The 18,038-nt window shown below is 41.8% G+C and overlaps 2 protein-coding genes across 4 annotated transcripts; one reads left to right on the forward strand and one right to left on the reverse strand.

Annotated features, from left to right (window-relative positions):
* The first annotated feature begins 1,198 nt into the window (after window positions 1-1,198).
* Window positions 1,199-9,025, forward strand: LOC139302977 (WD repeat domain phosphoinositide-interacting protein 1-like). 3 transcript variants are annotated; one of them, XM_070926641.1, is made up of 13 exons: window positions 1,199-1,521; window positions 2,759-2,841; window positions 3,413-3,582; window positions 3,696-3,792; window positions 4,420-4,517; window positions 4,648-4,740; window positions 4,824-4,894; window positions 5,388-5,495; window positions 5,890-6,054; window positions 6,152-6,259; window positions 6,857-6,996; window positions 7,604-8,407; window positions 8,451-9,025. In XM_070926641.1, the coding sequence occupies exons 1-12, from the start codon at window positions 1,445-1,447 to the stop codon at window positions 7,723-7,725; spliced, it is 1,332 nt and encodes a 443-aa protein (XP_070782742.1). In that variant the 5' UTR covers window positions 1,199-1,444; the 3' UTR covers window positions 7,726-8,407; window positions 8,451-9,025. The 3 variants fall into 3 exon arrangements, with proteins under 3 accessions (XP_070782742.1, XP_070782745.1, XP_070782743.1); XM_070926644.1 differs by having other exon boundaries at window positions 3,416-3,582; XM_070926642.1 differs by having other exon boundaries at window positions 7,604-9,025.
* Window positions 9,026-9,403: 378 nt separating this feature from the next.
* On the reverse strand, window positions 9,404-16,679 carry arsg (arylsulfatase G). Its single transcript, XM_070926640.1, has 10 exons — window positions 16,453-16,679; window positions 15,905-16,140; window positions 14,386-14,500; window positions 13,938-14,084; window positions 11,452-11,657; window positions 11,275-11,355; window positions 11,019-11,127; window positions 10,603-10,723; window positions 10,419-10,509; window positions 9,404-9,684 (listed from the first exon to the last, which is right to left on the reverse strand). Exons 1-10 carry the CDS (start codon window positions 16,677-16,679, stop codon window positions 9,404-9,406), a joined length of 1,614 nt encoding a protein of 537 aa, XP_070782741.1.
* Window positions 16,680-18,038: the final 1,359 nt, after the last annotated feature.

The following is an 18,038-nucleotide window of genomic DNA, read 5'->3' on the forward strand; positions in this document are numbered from 1 at the left end:
AGAACCAATCAACAGCCGTCACTGACGTCAATTCTCCTCGTTCTGACATGTGAGCCAGTAACCCCTGGCAACCTTAAAGGAGACCGCACGGAAACCGTGACGTCAAGGAAATAGTTTAGAAATGAAAAAAAAATCGATTGATATCTCATTGAAATTACCCTGATAACTGGAATCTCTCTGGGTTTTCTCTGCGTGTCTTTATTTAGTGATGCGTGAAAAATCCTGGTTCACTGCAGTGTGCATGGACCTCTTTCGATTTCCAGCATGAGGGTATTTTCGGAGGGAACAGAAAAGTCAGAACTGGGCTCCACAGATAAATCAATTTATTATAAAATAGTGCATTTAAATAATGTGTTAAAGTGATCACAATATCATTAATTAATGTGAGGAACAAAACGGTAAACATTTACTTATATAAATGATGTAAGTGTATGTATTTAGGTCCTTTACTTGAGTAAAAGTATTATCACAATATAAAAATACGACTGCATACTCCTAATCCGACATTCAAAACGTTTTACATCAAAGTATTATCAGTAAAATATAGCCAATAAAAAATAGAGATATATGAATATGGCCCCTGTGAGATACATATGATTACATATAATAGTATTACTGATGCCTTAATGTAACATAACTGAAAGACATACACACAAGTTGTCCCAAGAATGTTTATTGTTTGTAGTAGTACATTTTAGGGAAAATGTTTCACAGTCTGCATTTGGATAATCCAAGCAACACTGCCTGAACAACATTTAAAAAACATAAGCTAAAAAAACAAAAAAATAATAATATTCTTATCTAAAAATATTGTCAAATAATATCAAAATAACATCTCTTCCACGGTCGTAGATGTGTCGCTGCACGGACTGGCAGTAAAAAAAAAGCTTGATACGTCTTTTATCCAATGAAATCATCAAAACAATTCCTCGTGACAAGACAGAAAGTGTAATTGGCCAATCAACCGTTTTTCACCTAAATAGGCGGCTATTATTTGATTGACAACTACGGTATCAAATCAATCGGAGGCATTAAACAGCTCGGCCAATAGAAACGCCGAAGCGGAGGGTTTGACATGTTTCCGACAGCCAATCGTGATGCACCTCAGAGTGACGCATCCACCCATCAGCTGTTTTTGTTTTGCTGTGTGGATATTGGAAGTTAATAACATAATAACAACAGCGACGACAGGCTAAAGTGAAAGGGCTCATTGAGGAAGTGTCATCTTTGATCTTTTGTCCTGCTCACATTCGGGTGTAGCTCACTCGGTGTGTGATGTGTACCATCTGAGCCAGTCTGCCCGGACATTCCTCTCCCTGAAGAGTGTGAGCGTGGCGCTTGGAGTCGGGGAGCGAAGGAGGGGAAGCGGGTTCCGGCGGGGATCGACCCGAGCCCAAGGCCTCCGACCTCGGCCGGCGAGAGAAGAGGGAATTTGGCGGATCGGATGGAGTCTCAGGAGGTACCGGACGGCCCCGTAGCGCACCGAGGCTTCATCTGTGCCTCGTTTAACCAGGACACCACGTAAGCGACCCGCGGGCTGGGCCCAGCATGAACTCAATCTCCTTGATGCACCTGACTGTTGCATAATTGTTTTCAGTCGCATTTACATACTCCGGTTTGTTTTCTGTCACTTAGTAATAGCGGCAACAACCAGGCAGCTGTGTGTGCGCGTCCAAAATTAAACTACAAGCTTCTGTGTGCCTCACTAAAACTTCTAGATTAGTCCCTAGCAGCTGAAAGTGAAGTAGGCCACTGTGTTAATCTTCAAGGCCTGTTGCACATTAAACTAAACAGTTAGTAACCAAACTTCTGGCTGTTAAGACATAGCTTAATACAACTGATTGAAAACAGGCCTATTCTACAGTGTCTTATGCAAGTTGTAAGTATGCAACACACAATATTACATGTTAATAATGTAACATTTAACAGCATGAGAAAATGTGGTATTTTCTGAGGTTAAAGTAGTATTATTTTGATAGCAGCTTTACAAGCAGAACCTCCTGTGCCATTTTTTTTGACTCCCTAATCATTTTGACCTCTCACACCTGTGCTGTAGGTGTCCACTGTCCCATGCTTTGGGATTATTAGAGGGTAAACTATAACAGACAAATCCAGCAGAACTCACTGACTTCTTCAGTTACAGGTGTTGTCCCCGTACACAAACACCTCATACGCCTCTGATTGTAAAACTAACCAGGTGGCCAAACAGTCAACCGGGCCTCCTTATCTCTTTGTCATCGTGTTCTTTTCAAACTTCAGCCATGATTAGATAAGGCAAGCTTTCTTTGGGGGCAATTAACAGATTTTAATGGAAGCTGCGTGATGGTTGTGTCTAAACAAGATAGTCTGGAAGAAATCATGTCATATGTGGCCACCAAGCACCTGCTCAGATGACAGCCTCCTGTCAGTTACAGCCATACATTGGCCAATGATGATTCAGTTATCAGTAGTACGCAGATTTCACCCTGTTTCACCCATGGATAATCTTATGCTTTTCAATAGCAAGCTATTCCTTTTAACCAAATCCATTCACTAATCTGTAGTAATAACAAACAAAAAAAAAGGGTTTCTGGGATTATTTTACTGCGACAATAGTTGACTTGTTGTAATTGTGGGTGTTATCTATGTGACTGTTTCAGGATCATTTTTTAAATCACTCTAACTGAAAACTGTAATTACAGTGTTATTGAGGTATTTTTAACCTCAGCAATGGTGGATGTGGCTGTTGAGACAGTCTGTGTTTATGTTGTTCATGTAGCTCTCTGTCAGTGGGCACTAAGACTGGCTACCGGCTCTTCTCAGTCACTGCTGTGGACAAACTGGACTGCATCCATGAGGGAGGTAAGAGGGATACCCTACTTTACTCTCTGCTGTAGTCTTGAAGAGTTCAAGTTACAGAAAGTATATAATGTCACATGGCAGCTCTCCTGCACGGCCACATCTACAATGCAGAACATACATGTTTGTGGGCTTATTTGCATACAGTAAGTACACTGGGACCAGCATCCCCTCCCTAAGGTGACATACAGAAAGAGCAGAATGATAGAAGTCTACACAGTGTTATTTGAGCTGTGGTCAGGTTCACCTTGGTCATAACACTAAGCTCAGACGGGCTGCAACATGTTTGCTCTGCTGCATACAAAAGGAACACTACATTTTCTAATCCTCAATAGCAACAACGAAAGAGAAAGTTTAGTGTCAGTTTGAGCTCAATAATGTTCTCTTTGATAGTTTCTCTGTTAGCAGTAAAGTTATTGTCATTTCTAATTGACAACAGAAGAAGATGCTGTATTTGCCCTCATGAATATACTGTACATGCACCGGTGATGTGAGCTTACACTGAAGCCTCCATTTGCTTTTCTGAGTGAAAGCATGCAATCCGTATCCAAGGTCTTCCTCTCTTTTTTCCCAGTAGAGTGTCCAGATGTGTATATAGTGGAGCGACTGTTCTCCAGCAGTCTGGTGGTGGTGGTCAGTCTGTCCATGCCGCGGCGAATGAATGTCTACCACTTCAAGAAAGGCACAGAGATTTGTAACTACAGCTACTCCAACAACATCCTCTCCGTCAGGCTCAACAGACAGGTAAGAACAGGGAATGGATCTTTCCGTGGCTGTAATCCTCAAAGTCATTGCTTCTGGTTTGTGCTATCATTTATATTTTGTTATGGTCACTTGCTGTGTCACTGTTACCCCAGCGACTGGTGGTGTGCCTGGAGGAGTCGATCTACATCCACAATATCAAGGACATGAAACTACTCAAGACCTTGCTCAACACACCCACCAACCTCTCAGGTTATACAGACATCTATATCTACCTTATAAACAGTGTGTACATTGATTCTTATAGACGATAATATCATAATTACTTTACTTTAAAGCGCTACTGTGTAACTTTTGCTGAATGGAGGCCAATCAGAGTAATATTTACAGGATACTGGTAAATGCTATCACACATAGTGAAACAGTAGCGCAAGCAAAGAGTCATACAGTCAGCAAATTCACCCAGTAAAGTAACTCTGTTGTAGAAAAATATGTATCTAAAGTTTGCTAACATTAGCCACCAGAAATATAACAGACCCAGAAAGGCTGTAGCAGCAAAACTACAGTTGTTCGGAATTGAGGAAGAGTGCATTTGATTTCTTATGAATTCAAGTTTCCATTTGAAAGATGAAGAATGTGTTATTTCTTCTTTCAGAACATACAGTGTTGCTTTAAAGCTACTTGCCAGGGTGCACAGTACCAATGTAGTCTTGTGACACAGCCACCCATACAGCAGGACTGGACTGGACAAGTAATAGACCCAGACAGATAATACATATGTAGCTCCAGTGTAAAGCAACTGGCAAGATTGCTTTGAATGTGTTTTGAAGAAAAAAAAGACAGGAAACTGCTTAAAGGATCCTCTGTACTCCCTTGTAGGTCTTTGCGCTCTCTCTGTCAACCACAGTAACTCCTACCTGGCGTATCCTGGCAGCGCCACCATCGGAGAGATCACTGTCTATGATGCCAACAACCTGGTGAGGCTGCATTAAACTCTAACATAGCAACAAAGGCAAAATTGTTTCTTGTGTCTTGAAAACCCCCTTGAGGACAAGCAGCCCGGTGTCTGTGCTGATGTCATTAGAAAGCACTTGTTTGCCCCTTTAGAGCACTCTGACGCTGATCCAAGCCCATGACAGTCCCCTGGCAGCCCTCACCTTTAATGCCTCTGGCACCAAACTGGCCAGCGCTTCAGAGAAGGTGAGGACTCTGATAACTCCTCGTTATCCCCCCTTCTGTTTTATCATCCACCAGCCTCTGTCTGACCACTTTCTCCTCTACAGGGAACCGTTATCAGAGTGTTCAGCGTTCCTGAAGGACAGAGACTGTTTGAGTTCCGCCGAGGGATGAAAAGGTTAGTACTCGTATTTTCATGTAGTTCAATCAGAAAGTATAAACAAGCAAGCTGTGGACAGACGGTGGACAAGATGATTCATGGTGGTTGTATGCAAGAGATTAAACAAAAAGAGCTTGTGACGGGAAGGTCAGCGGTTCAAATGACCCTCCTATTACTCAACAGTTAGTGTTTAGACACTTTACTCCAGCTGCTCAGTAGCCAATGGTAGTCGGTTGTGGATGCACTGTGCAGCCTCCAGTGTCAATGACCGAGTATCAGTGATTAGGACAGCAACGTGAGTAGTTGAATAATGGAAACATTCGACTCACACTGGAGTTTTCACACACAACTTTTTAACACCCAGGTTTAATCATAAAACATGGACTAAAGTCTACATTTGGCCTAATTATTTCTAAAACATCAATTGTGTTGGAGTAAAACGCTCGTTTGTTTGTTTTTTTAATACAAATGACTGTTTTGTCCTTTTCCATCTGTTCTCTGTGTGTTTCAGATATGTTAGCATCAGTTCATTGTCCTTCAGTGCGGACGCCCAGTTCCTATGCGCCTCTAGCAACACTGAGACAGTCCACATCTTTAAACTGGAGCAGCACAGCCCCAGGTAAACACACTGCATCCCTCACCAGTAGTATTGTTGGTACTTTCATCCAGATCAAAATAAACCGTTATTTTCTGTTTTCCTTTTGAGGATTAACATTACATCACATTACATTCATTTGCCAGATGGTTTTGTCCAAAGCGACTTACAACGTTTCTCTGTATTAGAAGGGATTTCCCTATTGTCCTTTTCTGAACCTCAGTGCTGTTTTCATGGAATGATCAGCACCCTCTGCTGTATTTGTGATGTAAAGCAATCCAATCATGTTCCTATACATTTCAAGCAAGTGGTTTCCAATGTAAAATTCAATTTTACTGAAAGAATTCAAATGTCTCATGTTATGATTTAGCAGTGTTAAAATGCACATTGAACCATGACCGGTGTTGTTTCCGTCCAGTCAAGAGGAGGTGTCTCCTACATGGTCAGCATATGTGGGCAAGATGTTCACAGCAGCCAGCACCTACTTGCCCACCCAGGTGTCCGACATGATGCACCAGGACAGAGCCTTTGCCACCGTACGACTCAACATGTTCGGCCTGAAGAACATCTGCGCCCTGGCTACGTAAGACAGAGTGGCAAGAGTAGAAATGTTATTTCCAAGAGGTGTATTTAATGCGGCAGTTCATTCACATCTTGTGTGTGTGTGTTTTGTTTGTCAGGATTCAGAAGCTCCCTCGCCTGCTGGTGGCGTCCTCAGACGGGTTTCTCTACATTTATAATGTGGATCCGCAGGATGGAGGCGAGTGCGTCCTGGTCCAAAAACACAGGTGTGTGTGTCATCATGGGCTGCATCATGCATGAATGTCTGGATGTAAACAATATGCCATTACTTAAAAGGTACAGTGGTTTAGTTAGGTGCCTCCAAATCCAAATGTTTGAGTTTAAAACACATTTACAGTGGGCTGGGAAGAGATTTTAGGATTTGGAAGTAATATTGGAACTACAACAAAATCATTGAGCTACATCTTTAAGCTTTAACAAATGAAAATTAAGGTACCTGAAGTGTTTACCTACTTGGCGAAATGTCCTTGTTATACAGAAATCTGAAGTATTTTACTAGAAATGAGGACTGATTCTCATTCAGCTTCAACAAACTTCATTGTATACACATTGTTCAAAGTTTTCTATGTCATTTTTATGGTAATTTTAAATGTAATTATTTTTAAAATGTTCAATTCTTTGGCAACATGCAACACCAGAATGTAATTTACGACAACAAGGTAAATCTGTCTTAATTAGTGAGAATGAGACAGTTCTCAGTGGTAATCCATTTTGTCACAATCTTGCAGACTACAGCTTTAAAATGTTGGTTTAACATTGGGTGTTGTGTTGTTGTTAAGGCTTTGTCTGCTCTTTTCGTGCAGGCTGTTTGACTCATGCGAGGAGCAGGTGGAAGAGAAGGAAGACGAGAAACCAGAGGATGTCTCTCCCCAACCAGCCAGCCAATCATACGCTGCCACTGTGGCTCTCTCTTCAACCCCGCCCTCCTCCACCACTCTCATGGGTACAGTATCATAAACTGAAACTTTCCAAGGTTCAACACTGGCCTTCTTAACTGGATACTTAGCAGTTACGAGCACTTACTCCTCAAACCCTACTGTGCACTACACTATTCTAGCTTTTATACTATGTGTGTGTGTGTGTGTGTGTGTCTCTAATTATGGCCTCCTTTGTTGTTATGCAACTCCTGAAACCTGTTTTAAACATGGAGCTCTTTTGCTTAAAGTTAAAACACTTCATATGCAGAAATATGTAAAAACTAAAATCCTAAACACATGTATATTACGTTTTTTCTTACAATTAGTTTGAAATGGTTTCATCAAAAACTCAAATGGCTCATATCTGGCAGATGTAATGTAAATAAGTTTCAATGCATGGAAAATGTACTTGTGTTACTTTTAAAAAGCATGTTTTACCATATAATTGCTGTGTCTGAATAGCAATAACGTTTGGTTATCTCACAAATTAAAACCACTTATACAAGTGGTAGTACATTTTCAGAACATGTTATAGTAGTGTAAAGGATAAAGGAGTCCCAGTGGACGCAGATGAGGAGCGCTATCAACAGTAAGGGGCTACAAAAACCTTTTCCTCTTCCCGTCTCTTCCCAGGTTACTCTGAGGATGGTGGAGCCCAGAAAGGTGAGGTCATCCCAGAGCATGAGTTTGCTGAGAGCCCCGTCTGTCTGGATGACGAGAATGAGTTTCCTCCAGTGGGCAACCAGAGTAACTGACCAACCCCCCCCCCCCCTAAAAAACATCAAATCCCTGCATAACAATCAGACTCGCTTGTTTCAAGCAGGGAAGGTGGATAAAAATATTCCTGTGTTGAGACATTGTGGCACCCCCACCCTTCCAAATGTACCCCTGCTGGCCTAGGGTCAAATCTTGCCAGAATGTTACTTCCTGGTGTTTCTGTATCCTGCTTCCCTCTCTTTTTCCTCTTCCTCTCTCTTTTTGTAAGGAACAAAAAAAACACTAAAAAAGAGTGGAAGGTTCACTCATCATTAAAAAAAACACATTCAGAACATCTTAAGCTCTTCTCTCAGAGTCCCACTGTTAACTCCCATATTACGCCATTAACAACAGTGTTAAACCATTTTCTTTTTTTTTAAATAATGACTGTGCACAGCAAGAAACCCTGACAACACAGTGACATTATTGTTGCACAACATTATCAAGGTATCAAGAGGAGACAACAGGCGGGCCTGGCCTACAGCCGTTGTAGAGTAACCAGGGGCCAGATTCACGAATGACAGAAATAAGAGAGATGCTAAGAAGCCACCTGAAAGGTAATTTTAGCAGCTTCTAAAGCCAAGTGCAATAAGACAATAATATGATAACATTTGTCAAATCTCTTAAAATGTTTGTCAATCGGGCCTCAGGAATTTGGGAGCTTATCAATGGGCATTAAACGTGTTACACCTCAGAAAAGAGGAGCAGTAGTTCAGTCAAGAAGGTGTGACACTATTTAAATCATGATACATGCAGGAAAGTATTCTATGACTTGCAGATGCAGCTGTCATACTAATTATGGCAGCGATAGATGAGACTAAAAACCTGCACAGTCACAAATGTAACCTGATAATATATCTGGAAGCTCCGTGGGAGGAGCAGTCAACAGCTACGTGTGAGACGCTTGATGGTGAGCTGAACGTGGCAAAGTTACAGGTCCTTGAATTTCAGTGATATCCCGAAGACCTTTTTATTTACTACATGACGCTGAATATGGTCTGTTAACATGTAAGTCATAGTCATTTTTACTTTGTTGTATTAAATATTCTTTTGCAAAATGTTTTAAGTATTACACATCAACGCATAGACTTGCCATGCGTAAATATATATTGAGGATTTTTACTGTGTATAATGTATATATAACATTTATATATAGTACTGTTGTAATAAGTAACATGGTAATACCATTTGATTTGCCAAAAGGTGGCGCTGTTAGGACACCCTTAACGCTGCATTGAGCTGTTCGATACTGGACATTTACACCAGAAACTCATTAAAGCTGAGAAGTGATTCAACCTCTGCATGGTGTAGTTGTGATTTAATAATTGCACATTTTAGAGGTTTGTTCCCTGAAACTTCAATTGTTCAACAAACAACTTTCATATGTTGAATCACCCGGCACAAGTTGTAGCTATGTCTTTACTGTCTTCTGTCTTCTGATCTTATGTTTCCTAAATTATTGACCTCACAAGACCAACAGGCCAAAGTCCAGCTGCTTGCATCTCTTTGCTCTCTCTGCTTGTTTGCACACTCCCATCTGGACATTGAACTTCCCAAACAACTCATTCTACAAACAAACAGCCAAGCACATCGAAAACAGATATTTGTCTCCACATCTGTTTGCTTCTCTTTCAGCCTGTTGTGTGAGTGTGTGTGTGTGTGTGTGACTTCCCATCCTCAGCCCAGCTGGTGGCAGCGGCAAACAGCATGTTTCGGGTCACAGCAGGGCGCTGCTGATTCGTCTGTGCTGTAGTCCGCCGTGGACACCGACTTGTCGGTGGCAATGTCCCATAATAACTCCTCCCTCCTGCGGGCGATCCTCTCCGCTAACGCCTGGTATTCAGGTGTATCGACCTCCATGGGTGTTTCCTCAGCCTTGTCACGCTCCAGATCAAATATCAGCGGCGGGTCATGGAGCTGCTGGCTCCCTGTTGCACCATCACATGCCTCAGCTGCACCTGCAAAGAAACAGATATACGTATTTCTTCACATTTTTACCTTGCCTACACAAAACTGGTTAAACTTTATTTTTCATGACAAAATTACATACAGCTCAAAAACGTAATATTATAGTATATGTATATTTCCTTTTTCTGTGAATTGTTATCCTTTGTGTACTAAATGATGGTGGTTACCTATGGATTATGAAGATATGTGTTGGGTTTTGCAAAAAAAAAAAGTTTAAATAAATATGAAATTTGTGTGAAAAAAGGGCAAAATTACAGTACCAATAGCTATACCTAATATTAAGGTTTGGAATGTGTCATTTTGTGATAAACTATAACAGGAAGTTAATATCCTAAAGCACTACTGAGTTTATACTACTTTCAAATGTACTTACTTCATTTAATACTTTAATAATATATGTAACATGATGTTTCACTATGAGAATGAAGCTGCTTTCACGTAGCCTTTTGAGTTATGCTCAGGAAATACGTCTGAACAGACAAATAGACATGTCACTAGACTGGTACCACCATGTTGACATAATGTCGTGCATACCATCCACCATGGTGGCAGGGCCTAACAAGCAGCACTGCAGACATTAATAAACACATCATCACTGTTAGAGAAGAAAGTTTTGTCATTTTGCAAACAAATACTTGGAATTACAGTAATAACATTATATCTGTGTATGCAGTGTGACTGTTATTTGCACTGTGGACACATGTGACCTGTATTTGACCTGTACCTGTGATGTAGAAGGCTTTGTGTTTCCCTGTTCGAACTGTCTGCAGGTCACCAAACCTCCCTGCTGCACCGCTGTTAGGGTGGAAGAGAAACTACAAGAGGAGAAGAACTGATGTCTGCAACAAGACCCTAATGCACCACTCCCACTGACAATGCAGGACAAGATTGACAACATAAACTAGTACCTCATGACCAGTCTGTTCACCATGCAGGAGGATATTTGTGGCGTCAATGCCATCATAACGTCTGTCCGAAGGGGCACTTACACCTGCCAGGGACAGAAGGGTTGAGAAGATGTCCATACCACTGCAAAAGAGCATAAAGAGCAGAGGAGAGGACTGTTACTCCTGAGAAGGGCTTGAATGTCTGTATCAAATTTCATGGCAATCCATCCATTAGTCGTTAAGACATTTCATTCAAAACTACATGCCAACCTCATGGTGGCACAACGGGAAGACTCACAGAATCACCAAAGCCATTAGGATTCATCCTCTGGGCATCCTGAATATCTGTACCTTTTTTCAATCCGTTCCTTATGTACACATTGGGTTTATTAAGTAATTTGGGATATTTAAAGTACCTTATTGGTAAAAGGCAGTACCTGAGCAGGGCCGAGCTGGTGGTGTTTGAAGGGATCCTCCCGGGCCAATAGGCTACTGTTGGCACCCTGTGACCTCCCTCCCAGGTGGTCCGCTTAGCTGAGCCTCCACCTAACACACAGGCAAAAGATGACTTTATGAATAGGAGGATTCACAGCAATAAAATGTACTACTACCATGTAAATGAACACATCAATCTCCCTCATAAAGCATGCATGGAAGGAGTGTCCAATTTCTAAGAAAGTTTGTTTTTTATACCTCTGCTGGTCTGCCACTTTCCCATGAAAGGCCCTACACTTCCTGCGTACTGGCACTTCAGTTCCCAGGGACCGTTGTCACCTAAACACAACACACACATTAGACTGTGATTGAGGCTTTTCTAGGATAACAATTACGCTGGTAGAAAAACAGACGTAATCCATCCAGCTCACAAACCGGTGAACCAGATGAGAGTGTTGTCTTTGTCTGATGAGCTCTTTAACGCCCCCACCAGGCTGTCCATCTCTCGCAGGCTGGCAGTGTACACTTGGCTGCCATCTGGGCGGCGGGCAGTGGCAGAAGCATCTGGAGGGAGCGGAGGGGCCAGGGGAACATGCATGTGAGCCAACGCTATGTAGAGGAGATAAGGCTGCCCTCGCTCCCTGCAAAGACAGTTAATAAGGTGACAACGTGTCAGACAACTTGTGCTGACAAATGCTTCTTTGGTCACTTACGCAAAAAGACGGGACATGCTCTTGATTAACATACAGTCACATACTAGTTTCCAAACACACGCCATTATTGCCCCAACAGTGCAGATTTCTTAGACATTTTGACATGTCATAGCAACATAAGCATTAACAATGGGAGATGTTATTTTTAACTACTTTTTGCAGTATTTTGATTGATTTAAAGTTATACTTTATATACTTTGAGGTTATAATCATATTGAAAACAATCCTGTGTGGCATTCACTGGGTATGACGCATGTTTCCTTCTTGTTGCCGTTTCATTTTCCTTTGCAGGAATGTGGACTTTCTGACATATCTGGAACACAGCATGTGTTCACTTTAAATGACTTCACTGAATGAAAGCCTGCATACTGTTGGGTCTTGACAGCACATGACTGATAACCACTGCACTAGTTCACATGACACTGTACCATAGCATGAAGGCCTGCTTTTCACAGACAGCTGCAAACAGCAGGGCTTACCGCCTTCTGGTTCCTCAAACACCAGACACACACACAAACACAGACTTTCTGTATTATACTCCTATCAGCATTCTCACCACCATGTAGGCAAATTTACAAAGCTCCTGTGATCTGTCTGGAATATATACAGACAGTGTAGTTATAGTTCTTATGCCAGTTTCTTTATGAATGATGTGCAACTAGTTAAACACCACAAAGTATAGTACAATCAAAACCTCAAAAAGAAAATCAAGCCCCATAAGTTATCCTGTTATTAATCATCATCAGGAAAAGAGGATCCAGATAAGCTGACTGAGAGTTAAATGAAAGAAGAACCCTCCATAAAATCTTCCAAAAACCACTACAAACACATAAAAAAGAGCCATACAATTGCACTTAGGTGATATAATCCTTCATTACGATAAACATGGATGACAGATTGGTGGTCAAACTCTGGAGATGCTCTACTTCTTGGACTGCAGCACCTCATTTCCCAGCCTGTGGTCATGCGCATGCCTTTGAAAGGCAATGGTGGTTACAAGTGGTATCACCTGCTGATTTACTTGATCTTGCCAGCTCATGTTCCCCCAAATGAACCACAGTACGAGCATGACCTCAGGTATTAATCTCACATGATGAAACACTGCTCAGATCTCTCCACTGATAACAGCTGTACCCTGGCAAAAACAAAACAAGACTCCAAGTAAATAAACCAAGGGGGCTCAAGCAGCCCAGACTCTGTTTACTGTTGGTGTACAAGGTAATGGAGTGTGAACCATGACTCCTTAGACTTGAGCATAGGGGATGCTGGCCTTGACCTTTACTCGCATTATCATAGCCTCCAAAATAAAGTTGTTTTGTCAGGTTGCCATGATCGGGTTACAAATGTCTCACTTGACATGGGAGACAACAGTTCAGTGAACTTTCACCACACTGTGTTTGGGTGAGTGTTTCGTTTCACTTCCTCAGCCATCTTTTCTGGACCATATCATATCTGAGTTGTCAAGTTTCACCCCCGTACATGCTGTCTGAAAAGAGAAACACACACACTTGACAGACTGGGTTTCACTGGCTGCTGAGTCAGTGGACAACGTACTGACACAAAAGAGAAGCTTACTCTGTGGAAGCGTTTGGTTGCATATTTAGGCTGTGCACATGTCCTGAAGTTCCAGGACCTGTTCATCCACAGCATATTTGCACTGCAGTAGCACAGGTGATTTTTAGGTCACACAGGGGAGTAAGAGTTCAAGCTAGCATGCTGTATTATAATCTCATATGAAAGAAATCTAATCATCAACCTGATTTGCAATATCATTATATTATATCATTATATCAAGGTTCAGCTTTATTGTCATTGTACAATACAGGATTACACAATGAAATGCAGTCGTAGACCCCTCCACACCACACACACAGAAAATAAGGTGACGTAGATATTAGACTTTTAGCCTGAGCCTCAACCCTCTTGACTTCTAGACCTCTGGCTATTTTATGAACACACACATACAGGCACACACACACACACACACACACACACACACACACACACACACACACACACACACACACACACACACACACACGCACATCCCTATTACTCCACAGACTGCAATGGAGGAAATATGAGAACGAGAGGATGACTTGTAATGTGTTGTTGCGTTGAATAAATGGTTTGTTCCATAACACACATATCAAGATCCTAATATACATTCCTTATTGTACTTTGTGTATGTTTGCAGCTGTATTGTACCTTGCATTGTGTATAATCCTGGTTGCAGCGGATCTGTATTGTTCTGTTAGTGTCCACAGGTCAAGCGGCTGCTCCACAATACTGCTGTTTTCAACCAGAGGAAGGCCCACTTTGGAATAACAGCCTCCATGTACGCTCCTCTTCAATCTAGACCATGAGAGCAAGAGAGCATAATACTGGTAGCAAATTACTACTTTCCAATTCTGCATGATCTTGTAAAGTCAAGAAAACAGCAACACAAATATCCTTTAGTCTCTTTTTAAATATAAAGTGCCAATACCAGGGTGGAAAGAGGTAAACAGACTGAGGTGGTGAATTTGACAAGCGGTGTGGTGCTTTGTACATGTAGAAAGTATGCAAGTATGAAGATGTGAGTAGAACAATTTTCATTTTGGCTTGAGAGTGTCATATTTGTTAAAGGAGGAGCACATAGCACAGATGACCACACCTGATCACTTGAGGTCCAGATGAGTCACAGGGACGGCACTGTGGCAAATCATATCCAGGTACGTCAGTACAGCCCATGTCATTACTGTAAGGAATACCTAAGTAGTAGTCAAAACCTGCCCCAGAGACAATAAACATGGTGCAAATATTTATTAATACAACTGTAATCACTTGTTGTTGTTACCATGAGAACATCTGGCCAGCAGACAAAGCCACATTATGTTTAACCTGGCCCATCTCACAAATGTGAAAACACCTTTAATCTGGTGTTTACTTTTGGTTCAAAATGATCTCACTACTGCAGTGACCCTGCTATGATTCCTCACCAGCTTCCCACCCAAGCTGGAAGTAAAGCATCTGGGGATCAAACCCTTGTCCCTGCTGTGGTGTGCAAGTGCTTTTTCCTTTGCACCAGCTCTACATCCCTGTCGCTGTATATGAACCGGAAATTGTATGAATACAAGGCCAAATACAGCGTGTTCGAGGAAAGCTTGCCCAGTCGATGGGTGGTTCAATAGCTTAAAGATGCTACAGTGTGGATCAACTGTTGGCGTCTTGTTGCAACAAGCTTACAAATATAATATGATTCAGCGGCCGAGGGTGTTTGAGGCGAGGTGGAGGAGGCAGACTTCCACCCAAGAAAGGAAGACTGTCTAGCAGGGGTAGTAGGGCACTGGGGGGGGGTGGCTGATGGGTAAGTTGTTTTGGGGGGTCTGTCTGACAAGACACAGCTGCAAGGACTTGTGTTGTGTATAGTCTGTTCCCTGCAGCGAGGCCGATGGATCCACTCACACACTGGATGTGGCTGGAATGTCCTAGAAAAACTGACCGAAGCCACAACACTGATCTGGAAAGATACAGTGTTGTGCAATAGAAATGTGTGTGTGTCAGCTCATATCTCATTGTTTTATGCGGCATATACAAATATTTTTACATTTTTATAATGTTTGAAATCTTTCAATTCGGGCCCATACGTTACACTGTTTAAGCGTCTCCGCAATTCTTCTCTCACTGATAGTACTGCTGCCATTTTGCAGATCCTCAAGACTGGACTGTAACCCTCGAGTAGTTTTATATTTTGGGTTTGTCAGTTGTATATATAACACATATAACCTCTGTTCTTATTTTCGTCTCGTCTTTAAATTATTCTATTATAGCTTACGGCTGTAGTTGGCCACTTTCCTCATAGGGTTTACTGAGGTTTCAGATAACTTCATTTAATCTCACCTGTATGTTTAAAAAAGGTTGTTTTTCTCTACTGTATGTTTGCCAAGGGATACCAAAGGGGTGACAGAAATTGAAAGAAATATTCATGCCCAAAACCAGCCTCTACTGATTCTCAATTTAGGTGAGGTGGGATGGTTTTGGAGAGTAAACTTGCTTTAGGCTGAAAAGATAAGGGAGGAGTGCAACCAAATTCACACACCTCTTTGGAAATTCCTGCCTTGTTTTTGTCTGTTGTGTTCACTTTAATCCCCAGGGGTTTTGGGTTATGACTGTCAAGCCCCCACTTTTCTCACCTCTGTTAGTTGGACTGTATGGTCCCTTGTGGCCAAGGTGCCATTTCCCGATCATGGCAGTGTAATATCCCGCCTTCTGTAGTAGCTGGGGCAAGGTGACTTCAGACAGAGGCAGACCGGCCACAGAGCCCACAGCAAAGTTATGAGTCACCCCGTTTCTTAGGCCATAGCGGCCTGTCAGGATGGCAGCACGGGACGGGGAACAGGTTGAGGCAGGAGAGTGGAAGTCTGTCAATCTGGAAAAAAGTATGGACATTTTAAGGAGAAATGGCACTTGACCCTGAGAGTATGGATCCTGTCATTACTCAGGCGACCATGTAAAACATTTCCCATGCAGTCTCACTCCACCATGTCACAGACACCAATATCATGAAACACTGACATCACTCCAAACAAAATCACCCTTCATTACCTTCGTGCTTTCACTTAAAATACAAGATCTGGCTACTATGATGTCAGAGAGGTTAGGTAATAGGATTTACATCAGACGCTGATGATATGACATGGAATTTAGTGCTACATAAGAGATCAATTAATAAATACTCTACCTTAGTCCATGCTTGGCCATCAGGTTGAGGTAAGGTGTGTTGTTTGCTTTCTCTTCAGGCTGGTTAGCATCCAGGTCACCCCAGCCTATATCATCTGCCAAAATGATGATGAAATTAGGCTTTTTAATGGGCTCATCAACATTGGCTCCATGTTGGGACACCGTGTGGAGCAGCAGACCACACATCAGCATCCCAGACAGAAGGAACAAGGTGAAACCCTCCGCCATTTTGGGTGAAAATCTGCAAAGTTTTACATAGGTTTCATTTAGTTCTTTTAATCATGAGCAGCATAGCATATCAACTCACTGAGAACATGCTTGTATACAAAGCAAAAGTCAGCGAAATAAAAAATGTTACATGATAAATGTAGGTATGACAGTGAGTGAGGGAAGCATGTCACTAAATGTGAAACACTGTTCTTTAGCTGAACGACTACATTATTCCCTCCTAATACTAGTTCTGCTTGCACCACATAAGTAAAGAAAATAGTAAATATCTTATTTTTGGACCTGCAGTGCAATCGTCCCCATAAAACCCATTTCTGTAGAGTTTAAGTACCACCTCTATACTTTTTTAGGCTATGAAACCACAACTAAAATAGCTTGCTACAGATGAGACTATATATGTTAACTTGCTACCACCTCCACTTTAGTTTTGACTGAAACAATGATTAGCTGATGATAATTTGTTTATACTTCTTACTCAAAAATACATTATTTAGTACTGATACATTAACTTCAAAGGAGCCAAAAGCATAGTTAGCTATATTAAAGATTTCTATGGCAAAAATACAAAACACACTGGAGAGATTTTCACAAAGAAACAACAGAAAATCTACCACACAACCTTTAAGGAAAGGAAATCATTTAGAAACATTTCTGTAGTACCACAATTTCATAATGGTCACGTAAACGAGAAACCTGGCGGGAAATACAGCCATTTATCCTGCCTTAACCCATTCTATCCCAATAACCTGGTATCTTGTGGGCATGTAAACAATAATGACAGTGATAAAAATCAGATGGGGGTAGGCGTCTCATGCTTGGTCCAAAGTTGTTTACGCGTACCAAATGTGCCTTTCTTTGTATAGCACAAAGTATAACAAGCTAAACTTGTATATCAGCCTACAACACAAAGACGAAAAGGAAACACCCAAATGAAATGTGCACAGTAAAAACAGACAGGTCAAATTTAACCGCAGTTGCCCAACCACTTCTTCATCGAGTCTAAATACTGAGATAATATCAGCTTGTATGGTTGAGGGTGAAACAAAGACTGTGCCTACAGAACAAAGTCTTTATTTTACAGGTGCAGTCAAGTCAGAGTGTTAGGGTGAGGAGGCGGTCACAATAGAGATGGAGGTGGAGTATGTAGGTGTGGGGGAGGTTGAGTGGTGACTGGACAGAAAACAATGACCAAACAGAAGTGCACAGTGTGTAAGATCTGTTTGGGTCAACGCTGCACCCCACAGTTACAGAGTGGGGGGGTCTACAGACGGACATGGTGGGAGAACTGGCTGTAACCGGATCTCTTTAACCCCTCTCAACCCCCCCCCCGTGTCTGTTAGGGAGGGGGTGTTCATGAAT

The sequence above is a fragment of the Enoplosus armatus genome, chromosome 20 (assembly GCF_043641665.1).
Source record: "Enoplosus armatus isolate fEnoArm2 chromosome 20, fEnoArm2.hap1, whole genome shotgun sequence".
Taxonomy (NCBI): domain Eukaryota; kingdom Metazoa; phylum Chordata; class Actinopteri; order Centrarchiformes; family Enoplosidae; genus Enoplosus; species Enoplosus armatus.